Here is an 18,212-nt window from a genome sequence, read left to right as displayed (position 1 = left end):
ACTTCTAAGGTAATGAAAATGTTCTAAAACGGATTCTAGTGATGGACGCACAACTCCTAAATATACTAAGAGCCACTGGCTGCACTGTACACTTTAAATGGATGAACTGTATGGTATGTAAATTGTATCTCCATAAATTACACACACACACACACACACACACACACACACACACACACACACACACACACACACACACACACACACACACACACACACACACACGAAGAGGGAAGTAAGGTAGATGAACCAAGCATTTAGCAGCCTTGTTTTGCTGAATAAAAGGGGATCGAGTGACTTAATAACTCCAAGTGAGCATTCAGATCGACTCTGAGTATCTTTAGAAACAACCTGACAGAAACCTACAGTTAAAAGCTATCTCCTCTGTGATGAAAGGTAACAGGTGAGAGCGTCTAGAGAGGCTCTCTCCTTGCAGTCTCATCTAGAGCAGGGGTCAGCCATCTCTTTTTCTGTGAGAGGCTGGAGAGTAAGTATTTTAGGCTTTGCAGGTCACATATGGTCTCTGTCATAAATTCTCTCCCTCCCCATCCCACAAACACTCAAAAATGTAAAAAACTGTTAGCTCCAGGGCTGTACAAAGATAGGCTGCTGGCTGGATTTGGTCCACAGGCCGTCACTGTTCTAGAGAATATATGCTGTCTCATGCACACCCTTTTGTGACACTGGTGGTCTTGCCAGACCCAGGAAAATCCTTGGTATTTTTTATATCAGTAGAGAAAGATCAAGGAACAGGAATGTTCTAAGCACCAGATTCTTTTTGCCTCCTGTATTCCAAAACTACCTGGCTATTATGTCCTATCACTTCTTGCTCTGAGGTTAGAGAAAATAGTCACCTGCTCCACCAGCCCTTACACTGGATCTAAGTAGTGGTCCAGGAAGCTCAGCCCTCTCCCTCTGTGCTTCTTACCGTTAAGGCAGCGCCTACGATACTTGTGGTAGACGTGTTGTGTGAAGCCGTTTTCCTTGAGCAGCTCGTGGGAAGGATGCTGGAACTTGGGCAGCGATTGAGGGGTACAGCCATAGCTGCCAACCGCAGGCGTGCCTTCTGAGGGGCTGGAGCTATAGAGACCATGAAACAGACAGTGTCACCAGGTTCCTCAGACCTGCCAGCCATCAAATAGGAGGGGCCTCTCTGGTCTCTTCCAGCAGCCAAGATCCAGCCTCTCACAGTGCAACAAACAAAGAGGCCCAGGTACTGTGCTAGGCCCGTAACTTATCATATATATCCATGGGTCTCACTCTTTGTACCGACCTTTGGATGCTCTTTTAACAAAGAGGTCACTGGGGCTCACAGAGACTGGGAGTCTTGCCCTGGGTCACAGAGCTAATATTTAACTTCCCAGATCTGTACAGTGCCCAAACCTGAGCTTTTAGCCATTTACTTACCCGTGTTAACATTTGACTTTCCTTAATGAGCTGTAATGGGTTAACCCAAACGTATTTTTCTTAAAACCATGCCTATCTTTGCAGGGAGTAGACTGCACAGGTCAGTGGCTCCCAAATCTTGCTTTGGAACTGAGAACACTGGGGTAGTTTTCCTGAGAAAAAATAAAAAGGAATCTGGGCCCTACTCCCTGAAGCTCAGTCAGGAGATCTAGGGTGGGGTCCAGGAATCTGTATCTTTATTCAACTCCCTAGCTGTCGTGAGGGAGGCAGCAGACACCCACTTTGGAAATCAACTGAGCTGTCCTGTTGAGAGAACGCCGTGTGGCCGCCACACTTCAGAAGGCAGCCTCCCTCCTCCTGGGGTCTGGATTAAGCTCTCTAGACTCTGCTCCCGTTTTTTGGATTTGGATGAGGGCACCTTCCTTAAATTTTCTTTACTTTGCAGACCAAAGACTTTCTCTCTTCTTGGTCCCATCAATGTCACGGCTCTGCTGCCCGCCCTGCAGTCAGCCTGACCTCCCTTCCCCACTGTCCCATACCTTATGGAAGCAGTCCGGGGCCTGTGCTCGCGGGAATCCATCACCCAGCCCACGTGACTCTCCAAGGGTGGGTTTGAGCTGTGTCTGGTCTTCCTTTTCCGAGGCATCTGCAAAGGTCAGTCCGGGACTCGTTACTAATTGTACTCATCCAACACTGAGGAGCATCAAGCATTTGTAGGACTAAGATTCCCTCCTAGGTGTGAGTTATCTCACAATTTATAAAGCATTTTCATGTCTATTTTCACATGATGTCCACAGCTGTAAGCTAGGAGCTGACATGCCTACTTCACAGATGAGGAGATCGAGGCTTGCTGGTGACATGATCTGCTCAAGGACCCACACCTGGTCAGTCCTCCTTAGGCCTTACCATGGCTACATGCGGCCACCACTCCCACGCCCAGTCCATCTTGCAGATGTGTCACTCAATTCTGGTGGGCCCACCAGCCTAAGAATACGGAGCAGGTGGGGGACGTGCCACTTTCTTGGCTCAAGGCAAGAGAGAGAAGCAGAGCCCTGGAATGCAGTGAAGTGAGCCCAAGACTCTTAGCAGCTCAGCAGGAACGCCTCACCTTAGCATCTAGCGTCCGACCTTCCTTCACCACTGGATAAAACCGTGACGTCTGGCTTGAGTCTTTGAGCTGCGGTGTCCGGGGAGTGCGAGGGGTCCTGGCGTTGCGATAGTTTGGCGACTCTGGGACAGTGGTTGGTAGAGAGCGGGCAATGGTGGAGGGCTCAGGGGCACCAAACAGCTTGTTGGCCAGGGCGTCAGTGGGAACTGCAGAGGCAGAGTGGGGACAGTAAGCAGAGGTAGGCCTGTGAATGCCTGTCCCTGTAAGGCCCCGTCGGACGGCTCCAGACCCTCCCACCCAGGCCAGGGTGGCAGGTGTCACCTCTCACCTTGCTGGAAGCGAGGTGGTCCAGGAGGGACCTCTTGGTTGGGATCCACAGGGGGCTCAGGGGTTAGTGTGTCAAACTGCTCCCGACTGATCATGTTGACTTTCTTGAAGTTCTCGACTTCTTGCTGCAGAGGATACGAGATTGGGGTGGGGCAGCGGGGGAGGGATGCTGGTAAGAAGACTGCCCTAGCCTGTTTAGGGATCAAGACATGCAAGAAGCTGAAGAGGGCAGCTCCTGCGACCACATACATGGAATTCTGGTCCCCAGGCTCTCAGCTGCCCCGTCACTATGCCTCAACCCCAGGTACCCAGGCATGGGTGTGCTAACCCAGAATGGGGGAGTACTTGCCCAGCCCTCTCTGCAGCAGCACTGAGGTCAGGACTCCGGTTCCCCAGGAACGTGCTGTAGACTCCCCCACCCCGATTCTCTTCGGGCAATTCTCTCATCTCCACCAAACACACTACTACTCACAACAGAGGCTCACCAAAGGCCAACCGACCCCCACACATACCCACTCTGTAAACACCTACTATACCAGTTTTGACTGTTCCCAGGTAGCAGTGATTTTTTAAAAGACCTATCTTTCCTCCACATTTCACCCTCAAAGCAAGTTCCTCAAAAGGCTTTTAAACTTTTATATATGCCTAACAGAAATGACGATCCAAGTCTTATCCTATTCCTCACCAAAGTGGCTAGCCAACTTAAGACATTAAACACGGACGCTCAAGAAGCAGAGTGACCAGCTCTTACACTGGCACAGTCCACCGTTCACGTCGAGCATCACCCCCTTTTGTTAGAGGAGGATGCTGAGGCTCTGTGCCCAAGGTCACACGGCTCGTCAGCCTTCCCCTTCCACACGTTACAGGCACCCCAGGCCCCACCACCACTGCTAGGCCCAAGACTCACCTTGATCTGGGAATACTCGGGTTCAAACTTCTCAGTCCACAGGTCCTGCTCGTAGTAGAAGAGCCCATCGTTAATGACCTTGGCCAGCTCAGCGCTCATCTTGGCACGCGAGGTGTGGTTGCCTGTGCGGTCCCCCCCCGGGTGCCGGCGCATGTAAGGTGGCGTCTGGGTGACAATGAGGATCTTGTTGACATCCCGGTCATCAATCTCATAGTCAGAGTCCTCATCAGACCAGGCGGTAAAGGTGTTCTTCCGCCCATCCATCTGCTCCATTTCCTCGTCAAACAGGAAATCCAGTTCCTCTTGCTCGTCTTGATCCTTGGACATCAGCTGCTGAGAGGGCAGCTGCTGAGGCAGAGTAGTCGGGTGGAGGAACCGGGGCTCCTCTGACTTCTAACATGGGGGCAGACCAAGGAGAAAGGGAATCACCAGGGAATCACCTTATACCAGGCCCTGTCGCTGTGCCCTGGGAGAAGCCCTGACCCCTCAACATGGGACTGTTACAACTGCGGCCCTGATAATGCCAGCAAGTCACAGCTGTCAGCCTCGGAGTCAGCCTCATGGAAAAAGGATGTCCCGTACGAGTCCAGGCTTCTCCGCTCACAGCTCACATCACAGTCATTGATAAACACTGAGATAACAACTTCCCTGCACGTAGGAACTGCACTCTCATTTACCTCCACAGCACCTGGCCTGAGAGTGGGTACAAGTTCAACAGGCTGATTCATCCATTTGTCCATCCCCAACACCTCCCAATAAACTGGAAGCTTCATCAGGCACGAACCACAGCTGCCTTGCCTTCCATCCTATCCAGTACTTAGACTGGGATCTAGCAACAGCACATGTTCAACTACTTGATAAATGGGCAAGTACCCACTGGTACCAGGCCCTGTATGAAGACGCTAAAAGCAGAAAAAGAACAAGACCAGGTCCTTGAATTTATGGAGCTCTCAGTTTAGTGGGAGAAGAAGTCAACCAACCAACCAACTGCAGTGTGTTATGGTAAGGACTATAAATAGGCCTCGTGGGAGTACATAGGGAGTAGCACTTAACCAGCTGGGGGTGGGAGTGGGGACAGTCGGGGAAGGCTTCCCAGAAGAAGTGACTATGAAAGGACGCGCATAAGTAAGCCAGATGAAGGCAGGGACAGAGACAGTGAGAGGCAAAAAGAAAACAAACAAAAACACAGCATGTCCCAAAGGCAAGAGAAAACAAGACTGCTTTCAGCCAAAACAAAGTATTCCAGAGTGCTGATAGGCTGAATTTATCTGAAATTTTGGAAGTAAAGCATCTGTCTACCCCATAGTATATATCTAAACGTCAATTCCCTGCTGTGCAAAGCGCTTTCTGTATAAACTCTAACCCTATTCTCTTTTGGAAGGTTCACGATAGGTCAGGTGGGAGTGGGGGCTCGAATTCTGGAATGGGGGCTAAGCACGGGTCCACCTTTCCAAAGCCTTTGCAGTCTGCAGCACTGAACTGAACTCTGTCAGGTCCTTGTGCACTTACTACCCTACCCTCTCCTCATGACTCCAGCCTAACCTCTGACACTTTCTGGCAGACCGCAGCCAGAACAGGCTAGGAAGTCGGGGTATAAACAGGAAGGGAGGAAGAAGGAGTTGAGGGGGGTGGTCACAATGGAAAAGGGAGCACAGAATTCCATAAACCCAAAGTCCAAGGTCACCTCTGAGGCCTCCTCACAAGCCCCAGACCAAGAAGGTCTCCAAAGAAGGGATGGCAATGGGCAGGTGAATGGAGCAAAAGTCTGCTCCTGAAAAAGGGGCAGTAATTTTAGTTTGAGATTGAAACACTTCTCTAACAGGGGACTAAATGTGAGCTATTCATATATTGCTTTACTATTTCTAGAGCAGTCTAATCCCTCCTTACTTCCATCTGAAAACGGAGAAAATGAAGCCTTGAGATATTAAAGAAGCTTCCCAAGGTCAGCAGCCAGCAATGACAGGAGACCTGTGTTCTAGTCTAGACTCTGTCCAGACTGTGTGTCTGCTCCCCATCCCTTCCCTCTTCAGAAGGTCTGAGGGGCTTATATATGGGACAGTGAGGACAAATTCAGGGGGAAGGCACTAAAAATGCAGCCCCAGGGATTTAGATGGGGTCAAAAGAACAGCCAAGGGACTTCCCTGGCAGCCCAGTGGTTAAGACTCCGCTTTGCCACTGCAGGGAGCATGTGTTCGATCCCTGGTCGGGGAACTAAGATCCCGCATGCCACATGGAGTGGCCAAAACCAAAAAGAACAGGCATGTGTTAAGAAACACTTAATACTTAATGAGACACTGCTGCCAGAGGCTGCATCATCCTCCTGTGAAAAATGCCATTCAGGATCTCACGGAGCTAAGGTTGTCCTGAGGGGTGATCCCCACTGGAAATGGAAACAGGCCATATCAGCCTTCCTGCGGTCACTGGTGACCTCCAGCTCGCATTACAACCCTGAGCCACGCAGCTTGCCTGCCAGCCTCTACAAGCCCAGGGCTCTGTGCCTTTGCAACACCCCTCCCCACACTCCAGGCCAGGACCCTAGAACTCAGGTGCGTGGCAGGCCTCACTCACCTTGGGTCGTGCTGGGGAGGGCCGAGGTCTTTTCTTCACTTCAATCCAGTTCTCAGAATCCAGGTCAGGGAGGCTGGCAGACAGGCCCTTGGGCAGGGTCTTTAGGTTGCTGACCTCCTCTGTTTTAGTTGGCACTGGTGTGACAGCACGGGGAGAGCCAGGCGCCGACTCTAAAGGGTGGAAAGGGGAGATCCTCATCCCTCCAGCCCTCCTCCTGATGGCCAGAGGACAAGGGCAACAGGGAGGCATCCACATGCCAGCAGGGTACCTACCTGTCTCCTTCTGATAGTGCTGGCGGGGCACAAACTCTGGGCAGTTGAGAAGCTGGGAGAAATCAGTCTGGGAATAATCCACTATTGGGGGACCAGGAAGAGGCCATTTCTCTGGCTCCTCCCTTCGGCGGACTTTTTCATCAACGATCTCCACCACCTTGCTGTCCTTTAGGGCCTGCAGGGGAGAAAGAGGGAGAAGATGCAGAGGAAAGACATGGGCGGACTGAGATCTTGGAAGCTGGTAGATGACTGAGCCCCATGAGCTCAGGGATAAGTCCAGTGCTGGCAGGAGTATAAGAAAACTGGTACCATCTTCCACGACCAGCGGACGGGTGAGATGTTCAAACTTGCAGGAGGGTACCAACATGAAAAACACACCTGCCCTTTGACCCTGCCATTCTACTTCCAGGAATCAGCCCCAGAGAAATACTTGCACAAACAGGTGACAACACAAGATCTGGATACAAGGCCATTCACAGCAACACTGTCTGTAAAAGGAAAAAACTGGAAACTACCTACGCTTGCCACCACATAAGCAATTTAAACCAATTATGGCACATCCATTCAATGGAACACTATTCAGGCTTTAAAATCAGCTTCAAATGTGCTGAGGTGGTAAGAGTCACAAAAAAGCAGGTGTAGGTCAGTGAGTTTAAGATCCCATTGGGGGACTTCCCTGGCAGTCCAGTGGTTAAGACTTCACCTTCCAGGGACTTCCCTGGTGGCGCAGTGGGTAAGACTCCACACTCCCAAAGCAGGGTGCCCAGGTTCAATCCCTCGTCGGGGAACTAGATCCCACATGCATGTTGCAACTTAAAGAGTTCACATGCCACAACCAAGGAGCCCATCTGCCTCAACTAAGGAGCCTGCCTGTCGCAACTAAGACCCAGCGCCACCAAATTAATTAATTAAAACGAAAAAAAGACTTTGACTTCCAATGCAGGGGTTGAGGGTTTGATCCCTGGTGGGGGAGCTAACATCCCAAATGCCTTGAGGACAAAAAACCAAAACATAAAGCAGAAGCAGTATTGTAACAAATTAAATAAAGACTTAAAAAAACCCAAAAAGATCCCATTGGTGTTTGAATTTTTTGGTGTTTGAATTTTTAAGTAAAAACATACAAATGCACACAAATTTTTCTAGGTTTCACAGGTAAAGTGCTACAGGTGTTTATCTCTGGGAAAAAGGGTGAAAAATGGAGGGGGGAGAAGAGTTTCCTTTTAAAAATCTTTTAGGGGCTTCCCTGGTGGTGCAGTGGTTAAGAATCTGCCTGCCAGAGCAGGGAACACAGGTTCCAGCCCTGGTCCGGGAAGATCCCACATACCACAGAGCAGCTAAGCCCGTGCGCCACAACGACTGAGCCTGCGCTCTAGAGCCCGCGAGCCACTACTGAAGCCTGTGCGCCTACAGCCTGTGCTCCGCAACAAGAGAAGCCACCGCAACGAGAAGCCCGCGCACCGCAACTAAGAGTAGCCCCCGCTCACCGCGACTAGAGAAAGCCCGCGCGCACAGCAACAAAGACCCAATGCAGTCAAAAATAAATAAAATAAAATAAATGAATTTATTAAAAATTAAAAAAAATAAAAATCTTTAAAATGGAAGGGGAAAACATTTTAACACGTGACAACATACTGTGTTGGTGAGGCTGAGGAAGAGGCACTCTCATATACTGCTGGTGAGAATGCAAAAGGCACACCCACTAGAAAGGGAATCAGGTAACAGCTAGCAAAATTACATATGCATTTGCGTTTCAGTTCAACCATCCCACTTCTAGAAATCTACACCAAAGACACGGACTAAAACATGAAAAGATTATATATATATATATATGCACCTGTAAATAAGAATGAGAGTACCTTTCTTCTACTACTACTACACGGTCAGCTCCCAGATATATTAAGAGAAAGCAAAAAAAGCGTGAAGAAATACATGTGCTATATGTTACCGTTCATCTAAGAAAGGGGAAGTATATAATACCCACAGAGGCATTTACTTAATTTTTTTAATAGAAAGATTCAAGAAAGGTTGCTTATAGTAAAAGAAAGGGAAAAAGGTGTAAATAAGAAAATTTTAAGTCGGGCTTCTATGAACATACCATCTGACTTTGGAACCACATAAATGTTTTCTATAAATGTAAAACAAACATGAAGACGTAAGAAAGCAATCCCCAAAACGTGAAAGCAAAGCGAAGCTAATGAAACTAATATATATTAAGTTAAAGAAACAACCACAAAAAAATTATTTCAAGTTGAAAATAGTCACTGACTGTATAAATAGGAAAAAAAACTTTTTAGGAGTAGGAGAGGTACTATAAGTATAATGTGTATAAACTGTAGAGTAAAACAAATGAATAGTTATGTTGATGTTGTTAGGAATTAGGATTTTTGGCATGGGAGAAAGTAGTAGTTACAGATTAAAGATACTTGGGGTTATGTGTATAGACCCTATAGAAATTTTAATAGAAATTATCAGTACAATCTCATGATGTATTTTATTAAAACAAACAAAAAGCTCTAGAAACATCGACCAATCAAGTAGCAATAAACACCGCTACAACTCAAACTGTGTTATCTAAATACCAAAAACACCACTTCCCCAAAATAGAGGACCCAGAGTTCCTTAAAAAAAACAGCCAATTTCAGATCTGGGACAGGAAATGTACAAGATGAACCAGGGTCCCACTGGCCAAAGACACAACAATTTGATTCAGCATAATAACTACAATAATTTTGAAATAAACAAAATGTTTGAACCTACAAGTTTGTAATGATATTAAATGATACTAACACAAAAAAAACAAACTCGAAACGCACTGTTCACCTTTGAAGGTTATTAGGGATCAGCTCATAATTCTGAAAACTGGTTAACAAAGGAAAAGATCAAGCACTTATCTGCCCTTCCTGTACGAAGTATATACTTCTTGGTAACCAAATAGTTGATAATGCAAAGTACCTCCTTAAAGAGGTATTCCAGCTAACAAATAAAGACAGATTGACAGAATATAAACATTTTGTAGTCCCTAATGAAGTAACAGGCAGTGATTTGCAGTTTATATGGCAAAAAAGAGCACCAAGTGAAGCATTAAGTGACATCTGAGAGAATATATCACTATCTATAAAGTATTCTTGACGAGGAGGGAAAAAAACAATCAATCAACCAAAACCTGAATCTCATCAGGCTTCTCAAGAACCAATTTACAAAAAAATCTAGAGTACAGAAGAACATGTGAAATGATACCACTCTGTCCTATGGAAAATTCTACAAGATATACAATCTAGCATATTCAAAAAATAAACTGCAAGGAAAAAGAGAGGGAGAGGAAGAGACTTAATAAGACAATAATATTGGTCTTATCTGGATCCTGATTCTCATAAACTACGAAAACATTTTTGACAAGTGGGGTGAATTTGCAACTGATGAGATATTTGGTGATATTAAAGAACTGTTAATATTTTTACATGCAATAATCATATACTGATTATTTTTTTTTAACAGGCCTTTATCTTTCAGACACAGATACTGAAACATGGATGAAATGTCAGATTACCGGAGAGTTCCTTCAAAGTAATCTGGGAAAGGGAACATGAGGAGACAGATGGAACAAGACTGGCCGTGAGCTGATGGATGCTGAGGCTGGGTAATGGGCTCATTATACCATTGTGTCTACTTTTGTAAATTTTCCATAATAAAGGGATGGGTGGGGGGAGGAAAAGGGGGGGGAGAGGGGGAAAGAGAGAGAGAGAGAGAGAGAGAGAGAGAGAGAGAGAGAGAAGGGGGAGGGGGAGGGGACGGGGACGGGGAGGGAGAGAGAGGCTGGCCAAGCCTTGGAATCTTAGCGTAAGTAATGAGATGAGGACTCTTCCAGGGTTTTCTGCCTTGGCCCAAATTCCAGCTCCTTAAGTAAGGACCTTTCTTTCCTCTGCACCCCAGCCCCAGGGAGAGAGACATACCGCAAAAATGAGTGAAATGTCAGTGGTAAGGGCCTGTACTCGGTGGAAGGACGCAATAAGTGTGATGGGAAGGAAACCGTCAGCATCCATTTTCCGTCGCAGGAAGAAGTCTCGCTCTAAATTGTCCACGCTGAAGTAGTATTCACTAGGTGGAGGGGAGAAGAAGTATGATTGCTTCATCATTTGTGAATATGCCTTCCTTGTTCTGTACACTCCAGGAAGCTCACATAGCCTCTGACCAACCCTGTCCCTACTGTACTTACAGTCCTAAAGGCTGAAAAGAGATGATGTTATCCTTTCATGGCTCCCTAACCTTGGGTCAAACTTCTCTCTGCCCTTCAGCCTCTTTGTATGCCTGACAAGCTCCTCATCCTCCTTTAAAACCCAGTCCCAATACTGTTGGTCACTTTCTCTTCTGTTCCTGAGCCACTTATCACACTCTTCTGCAATGATCTACTTCCTTGTATGGCTCCCCCACTGGACTGAGAAACAACATATTAGAGAGGTTAGGAGTTAAGGTTTTGCAAATCAGACAGAAATAGACTCAAATCTGCGCCTTGTCACTTACCAGTTAGGCAAGTGACTGGGCCTGTATGCTCATCAATAAAAAGGGGATAAAACCCAGCTCATAAAAATTAAATAGACAACCACAGGACTAAATAAGAGAATGCCTATAAGGCACGGAGCACTGAGCCTCACCAATAATGCTAGCGTTCTCAATGCTGCCATTACAAATAAAGGGATAAAGTGGAGCAGAATCTAGACATTTTCTCTCCTTTTAAAAAAATTAACTAATTAATTTTTATAATGGTAGTACAGTTCTCTCAAGTTACCTTTTTCAGGTCCAGCCAGAGGCAGCAACTGCTGCTAGCACCAGAAGGGCCTGCACAGCCCTACTCTACCAGGCTACCATCCTCGGGCAGCCCCCAATCCTACCCATGTCTCCAGGAGGAAGGCGCCTGTCCACTTACATCTGGCGTTTGATGTAGTCTTTAAGCAGCTCCTGGTCCACGCTGTAAAGCTCAGTGCTGCTGACATTGTCAAAGTAGTAGGTGATGTTGTTCATGTACTTGGGGGTGCGCGGCCCCTCTGCACCGTCAAACTTTCGGTAGCCGAACTGGTAGTCAAAATGGGCTAAGGGGGAAACGGGTGTCATGAGGGAGAGGATACCCCTGCCCGCCCCCCACCGCACTCCCTCGGACATCCCGGAGCCCAAAGGGGCCTCACGTACTTCGAGTGCCACCCCGGCCGCGTCCCCGGCCGCGACCACGCCCCCGTCCACGGCCACGGAAGGAAGCCCGCGCCCCACCAGCCCCATCACTCTTCACACTCGATGTCTCATCCTGGTCGTGCCAGGCAGGCTCCGATTTGGTCTCTGGTTGCCAGGCTGGGGTGGGGGGGGCCACGGGCACGGGCACGTAGGTGGCAGGCTCAGACCCTATGGGGAGAGGGGGCGCCGGGTCAGGCTTGAGGAGGAGCCCCATGCCCAGGCCCTCCGTAGTGGGAGGTGCATACCTTTGATCTCCCCGCGGTTGGCAGGTGTGTGTCGTGGCTCTGGCGGGCGAGTAGGGCGAGAGACCAGTTTCTCCCTGGGCACTTCAGGCTTCATGTCTATTTGCAACGGAACCCACTTGTGTTTGTTCCCTGGAGGACAGCATGGGTACAAGAAAGGCTTGAAGGAGAGGTCCCTCCTGGCCATCCCTACCCCCAACACTTCTGTCCCTGTCTGGGGTCTCAGGCCTGAATCACCATCTGGTGACCTTGGGCAGATTCCTTTCCCTCACTGGACCTCATTTTCATCTCTAAAATAAGAAGGTGGTGGACTTCACTGTGATGGACACTCTCGGTTGACTCCTAATATCAACTTCTCCACCGTCAAGAGAACCCCCTCTGGAACCAGACACATGGCAACCCAGAATCAAGACTGCACCTTCAGGCTCCCTTAGACACGTGCCGAAATTCTACCCAGGGGAGCTGAGTGGAAGCAGTCAATTCCAGGGTGAGTCCCTAAAAGGCAGGGAGCTACTCCCCCCTTTCCCCATCCTGCTAGGTGGAGTGAGTCATCTGGAATGAGAAGAGCCAACACACAGCAAGACAAAGGAATCAAAGAGCTGCACCTGGCCTACTTCCACCCAGCTCTCAGGTGAGAGAAATTACCTTCCATCCTGGTCAGACCCCCTGTTCCTCTGGATATGTATGAGAGCAGCCAAACCTGTACTCTAGCCAGTTCAGCCAGAGCAATGGGAACTCCTGCCTTTTAAATGAAATCTAACACGGGACAGCAATACATCAAGACACACAAAGAACACTCTGAGGCAGAGACCCCGCCCCCGTCTTCTGCACTGCTAGAGCCCCAGTGCTGAGGACAGGGCTTACCAAATGCTTGTTAAAGAAAAGGAACTGATGGACAGATAGTTGGAGTGAAGCTTGCTGACCCAGTGGCCTACACCCATCAGCCTCCCAAGGACGTCTTGCGGGGGCTCCTGAGGTTGCTCCAGCAGCCCTGGCGTTCCGACATTTCTTGGTTCTGCCCTACCACCTTCTCCCGAGTCCTGATCCAAGCCACTCACCTTTCTTCTTCTGCCCGCCTCGCTGGTAGTCCTCATCCCCGTTCTTCTCCTCCCCCGATTCATCTGATTTGGTTTTCGGGCTCTCCTTACTATCACTCCCCTCTCCTTTCTCCTGTTCCTTCATGTCTTTTTTGGGTGGCAGCTTGCGGGCAGGCTGAGACTTGTGGGACTGTGGCTGCAGCGGGAAGTAGAGGAACAGGGAGGTGATGTGAGTCTGAGAGCCTCTTGGGATGGGAAAGAAGGGAGCTCCCTGTCACTGGAAGAACGGGGTTGAGGAGCTGGAGCATGTGACGGCAGGTTGGGCTGCATGTATTCTAAGGTCCTACTTTCACACCTGAGATGCTTTCGCTGGCAAGAGTTGTCAAACAGGCAGGAGGTAGAGGACAACCTGTCTCTCCAGCTTCCTTAAGTCTAAATGACAGAGACAACTCCCAGGGCCGGGGCTGCGGCCTGCAACGGGCAATTGTTTTACTCCCTACAACAGGATCACATAGTTCAGGTCACCTGTGGGACGGAGGAGATGCTGGCCCCTGGTCTGTCCACACCAACCCTGCTGTGAACTAAAGGCCAGTGTGGCCAGAGCCAGTGAGGGACCTAGCTGTCAGCCCAGAACGAAAGTGCTGGGAAGGAGAGGACTGACCAGGAGTCCATCTTCTGCTAGGGCTCAGGAAAGCTACATAAGCTTCCCCATGACCTGTGGTGTGGAGGCGGGTACCTGGCCTAATGATCACCTACAGGCAATCCAAGTGTAGTGATGGAGATCACAGGCTTTGAAACAATACAACACACCTGACTTCTAATCCCCACTTGGCCATCAAGGGCTAGTAATTAACCGTCCCCAGCCTCAGTGGCCTCATCTGTAAAATGGGAATTACTGAAGGACCTATCTAGAAGTCACTGAGGGTTAGATGAAATGATGAAAAAACAGCACTTGGCAGTCCCTGACACACAGCAAGGGCGCAAAGAATGATTCTTAGCTATTTCAATGTTGCCCATATGGTACCAACCACTCCTCTTAAAAAAACAGAAAGGTAACAGCTGAGGCTCTGAAAGCTTGAGGCCAAATGTGAACATGTAGACAGAATTCAAACCTGCCCATCCCTCCCACAGACTCACCTGCACACTCTTGTGGGCTATCTCTCCAGGTGTTGGCCAGTTGATTGCATCTCCAAAGTCACCAACCTGCAAGGCACATTCTATGAGGGGTAACCCTGCCTCGACCATTCAGGCCCTCATCCAAAATACAGCTCCACTGAGAGATCAGAGGCCAAAATCAGTCTGTCCACGAGGACCATCCACAATGTAGAGACCCAGAAAAAGTGCCCCTCCTATTCAGAGAGAACCCAGAAGTACCTCGCAGTCCAGAAGCACTCACTACAACAGAAAAGAGGCTCCCACCTCCAGGAAGTCCCTGCTTGGGTTGCCAACTCCTACTTCTTACCTTGCTACCTTTGCGCTGTTTAGGAACTGCTGCCCTCACCACCCTGGCCGGAGCAGCATGTTCTGTGGGAACAAGAAGGGAGGGAGAGTTACGCAGAGCCCATGGGAGGGGCCCACAACCACCTCCTCAGCCTCATCACTACCCCACTCCACCAAACAACCTGCAGGCTCCCAAAGGAGGAAGACGCGGTGGGGACGGGAAGGACACATGCTCAAACACCTCTTTCTGAAGAAATCATGGCAAGTGCGATCATGGAAGCAGCAAGCAGCCGAAACCCCGAGAACTCAACTCGGAGGACCCTCACCGCTCTATACCCTCTTGTGAAAAAGGGAACTGAGTCCATGCCAGGGTTTGCTCTGTAATTCAGGGCTCCCGAATCGACCCAGATTCCATAAAGGGATCTGAAAGACCCTCTCTGGCTCTAACATTCTAGAAGTCTGTGTGTGAGCAGACTTAGGAAGGCAAGATACAAACCCTAAGTGGGCAATCCAAGGACCTCTTCTAAGCCCCACATGTCAGGGCCAGCCCTGTCCTCAGTGACCTGTGGTCAACAGAAGAGTGAGCCATTCAGAGAAGATGTGCCTGCCTTCCAAGTTTCTAAAGAAAAAGTGAGACCCCCATTTGACTCAATGGTTCCACCTTTAGGGATTTATCCTAATGATACAAATTAGACAAGTGTTTAGGGTTATGTGCAAAGATGCTGAAAGGGCTATTCATAATTTCAAAAAAACTGAAAACAATACATGTCCAATAGCAGGGAACTGGCTAAATAAAAGTTCAACAACTTTTAGAATGGTCATAAAAAGATAACGATCTCTACTGATATGAAAAGATAAACACAATAAATGAGAAAAGTTATAACCCTATTTTTGTAAAGTAAATAAAAAACGTATACGTACACATACACACAGTAGAAACTCTAGAAGGAGATATAACCGAGTATTACCAGGAGTTAAGTAGTATGTTTACAGTGATTTAATTTTGTTTGGGGTTCTCCAGTAGTTTCAACAAGGGCAGACCGGGATTTTTATTTTTTTATTTTTTTGGCTGCACTGCATAGCTGCAGGATCTTAGTTCCCCAGCCAGGGATCAAACCCACACCGCCTATAGTGGAAGTGCGGAGTCTTAACCACTGGACTGCCAGAGAAGTCCAGGGGCTTTTTAAAAAGAAAAAAAAAAAAAAAATTTTTTTTAAGGCAGTGGCTCTAATAGGTCTGACCCTTCCTACACCTACCCTTATTTTTACAACTTGGCTCTGAAGACCAAGAGTTTCTGAACCCTTCCTCCCCCAGAGATCCACGGGAAAAGATACACATCCTGGGGCTCTGCTCACCCACTGCTCACCCGTCACTTTGCCTCCATTGTTGGCCAGCCATGCCAGGGGTCAGGAGCTGCCCCCAGTCCCTAAGCAGAGAAATTTGTCCGGCTGGTCTCAGAAGGAACGTTCTATGCCTTGATCAGACGCGTGTACCCTTAACGAGCAGAGAGAGTCCTTTCCTGACTCCTAACTGTGAGGCCACTGCATTCTTGGCTTCTACCCCATACCGGAGCCACTGCCCCCTCGAGACACCCCATATGCCACAGGAGGGCTGGGGCTCTGTAACCCAATCCACAGCATCCCCCATTCCCAGTGCTGAGCAGTGGAGAACGAGAAAAGCCCTCTCAGTCCCAAGAGGATGAAGCCCTTAGGCCCAGAGAACTACTTACTCCACACTGATTTTCTTGCTAATTCTGGTTTGGCCCAGAGAAGGCTAATACCACCTAGTTCCCTGACTAGGACCAGCAGGGGCAGCCACGAGAAGATCACCTCCCTCAGCTACACACGAGCTGTGACAGCAGTCACTTCTGCAGGGACCCAGCCTCCACACCCCAACAGCACCGCCTGCATGCTACCAGAACGAGAGCATGCCCAAAGGCCTGCAACATCAACTTCATCAACACAAAGTTGGAAAAGAGGATCAGTCAGAGGGCCACGTGTTCCTGAAAACTACTGGAAAAGGTTTAAGGCAAAGTTTTTCAGGTCACTGTCTATTTCCTCTAATAAAAACTCTTTCAAAATTGCGAGGCATCAGATCCTGTAATCACCCTGCCTGACCTTCTGTTCACCAAGATCACAAAGGGACATGGTAAAGTACTAAAAGTTCAGTCTCCAATTAATGGGAGCGCTAAACTGCCACTGAAAGAGCCCACTGATTCCCTACTCCCCCACAATCCCAAGCTGACCAGGGGAACGTGACAACACGGGGGTTAGGGGCACCCACCCCCGACATAGTCGAAAAATCCAATCACACATCATGTGGTGCTTTTACTGTTGAAAAAAACCACATATAAGTGGACCCACACAGTTCAAACCTGTGTTGCTCAAAGGTCAACTATATTTTCTATACTGCTTGTTCCAGGAAGATCCTAAAGCTTATCTTTTGGAAAAAAAGCTACCTAGAAGGGCCAGATCTAGGAGGTCTAAGGAGCGGGAAACTAGGGGAGGTTTAGGGGGAGAAAGCACGTGGGTGAGTCAAACTCATCGGGTTGTGGTAAAAAGAACTGGTAAGAGGAGAGGAAAAGCTGGAAATGAAACAGGGATGAGTGTAGGTGAAGTGAGATGGGGCCGGGTAAGATGGGAGAAGGCCTTGCAGGATGGGGCTGGCCAGAGGGAACTACTAGATTTCAGGCCTTAGTGCCAGGAGAATAGGCGAAGGCCAAATATTTATTGTGGGGCTGGCATCATCTCCTAGAGATGAGTCAAGTATCTAAAAAGACTGAATTTACCCTGATTGCAAAGAACTTCTACCTTGGGGAACAAGGTAATTTGTAGGGGCTTAGGGGCTACATTACTGGAGTTCATACCCACCTGCTGCCATATACCTGGCCATTAGGTCAACCCCCTCGGAGGAGTCCAACCAGATCCTAGGCGAAGTGCCCTGGCTCTGCGCTCTCACTGCGTTGTGTTAGGTGCCCGGTTACTTATCCACCATGCAGCCCACCCCACCCCTTAAGAGCAAGTACCAGGGTGCTTTCATAGCAGTGATCCCAGAGTCTAGCTCAGGACCTAGCAACACGGCTGACGTTTGTTTAACGAACGGAGAGTTCACACACCCATCTCCTCTAGGATTTCACACTAGAGAAGAAAAGAAGCTTTGCTTTCCAAGTGCTTGTTCCTGAGTCTGTGGCCTTAACCCTCAGCTGGAGCCTTCCCCCCGGCAGAGAAACAAGTATCCTAGGCACTGCTGGATCCCAGGGGAACCCACGTCCCAGCCCTGCCTTGACTCCAGAGGCAACTGATCACCTGAAATCAGTCTTGGGTCCTAGTCCAGACTCCAATACTCACCAGTTGTATAGCCTTGGAGATACTACATACCACCCCCTTCCTGGGGCCTCCCTCACCTTCCTCAACTGAACAAAGGAAATTCACACCTAGAGGTAGAGGGAAGAAAAGGTAAGATCTCAACCAATGAGACTTCTCATGAAAGCAGAAGAGATGCTAGCAACAAGCCGTGGTCATAGTATTAACGGAGTGAGCACTTACTAGATGCCATGCACTGTTCTGATGCTGAGTTAGTTTCTCTAATTGGTCTCATTTTCCAAATGAGAAAAACCAAGGTACATGGTGGAAAGGTTATTTACCAAGATCACAGCTAGCAAGCAACAGAACAGGATCTGAAGCT

The 18,212-nt window shown here is 48.6% G+C and overlaps 1 protein-coding gene across 2 annotated transcripts in view; it reads right to left on the bottom strand.

The window, feature by feature from the left end:
- LARP1 (La ribonucleoprotein 1, translational regulator) overlaps window positions 1-18,212 on the bottom strand; it is a 54,989-nt gene that overhangs the window by 6,377 nt on the left and 30,400 nt on the right. The window contains exons 2-15 of one of the 2 annotated variants that reach the window (XM_030834207.2): window positions 14,551-14,612; window positions 14,226-14,291; window positions 13,110-13,284; window positions 12,055-12,183; window positions 11,771-11,977; window positions 11,511-11,673; window positions 10,540-10,684; window positions 6,590-6,764; window positions 6,318-6,487; window positions 3,750-4,142; window positions 2,844-2,967; window positions 2,516-2,721; window positions 1,947-2,053; window positions 929-1,080 (exon numbers count right to left, since the gene is read on the bottom strand). In XM_030834207.2, the coding sequence (XP_030690067.1) occupies window positions 929-1,080; window positions 1,947-2,053; window positions 2,516-2,721; window positions 2,844-2,967; window positions 3,750-4,142; window positions 6,318-6,487; window positions 6,590-6,764; window positions 10,540-10,684; window positions 11,511-11,673; window positions 11,771-11,977; window positions 12,055-12,183; window positions 13,110-13,284; window positions 14,226-14,291; window positions 14,551-14,612 (2,274 nt within the window). The remainder of the gene's footprint in view (window positions 1-928; window positions 1,081-1,946; window positions 2,054-2,515; window positions 2,722-2,843; window positions 2,968-3,749; window positions 4,143-6,317; window positions 6,488-6,589; window positions 6,765-10,539; window positions 10,685-11,510; window positions 11,674-11,770; window positions 11,978-12,054; window positions 12,184-13,109; window positions 13,285-14,225; window positions 14,292-14,550; window positions 14,613-18,212) is intronic. The other variant, XM_030834209.2, reaches the window with a different exon arrangement.

Source organism: Globicephala melas, chromosome 3, assembly GCF_963455315.2.
Source record: "Globicephala melas chromosome 3, mGloMel1.2, whole genome shotgun sequence".
Classification (NCBI taxonomy): domain Eukaryota; kingdom Metazoa; phylum Chordata; class Mammalia; order Artiodactyla; family Delphinidae; genus Globicephala; species Globicephala melas.
The sequence above is the reverse complement of the archived record's forward strand: the minus strand, read 5'-3'. Positions and strand labels throughout refer to the sequence as shown.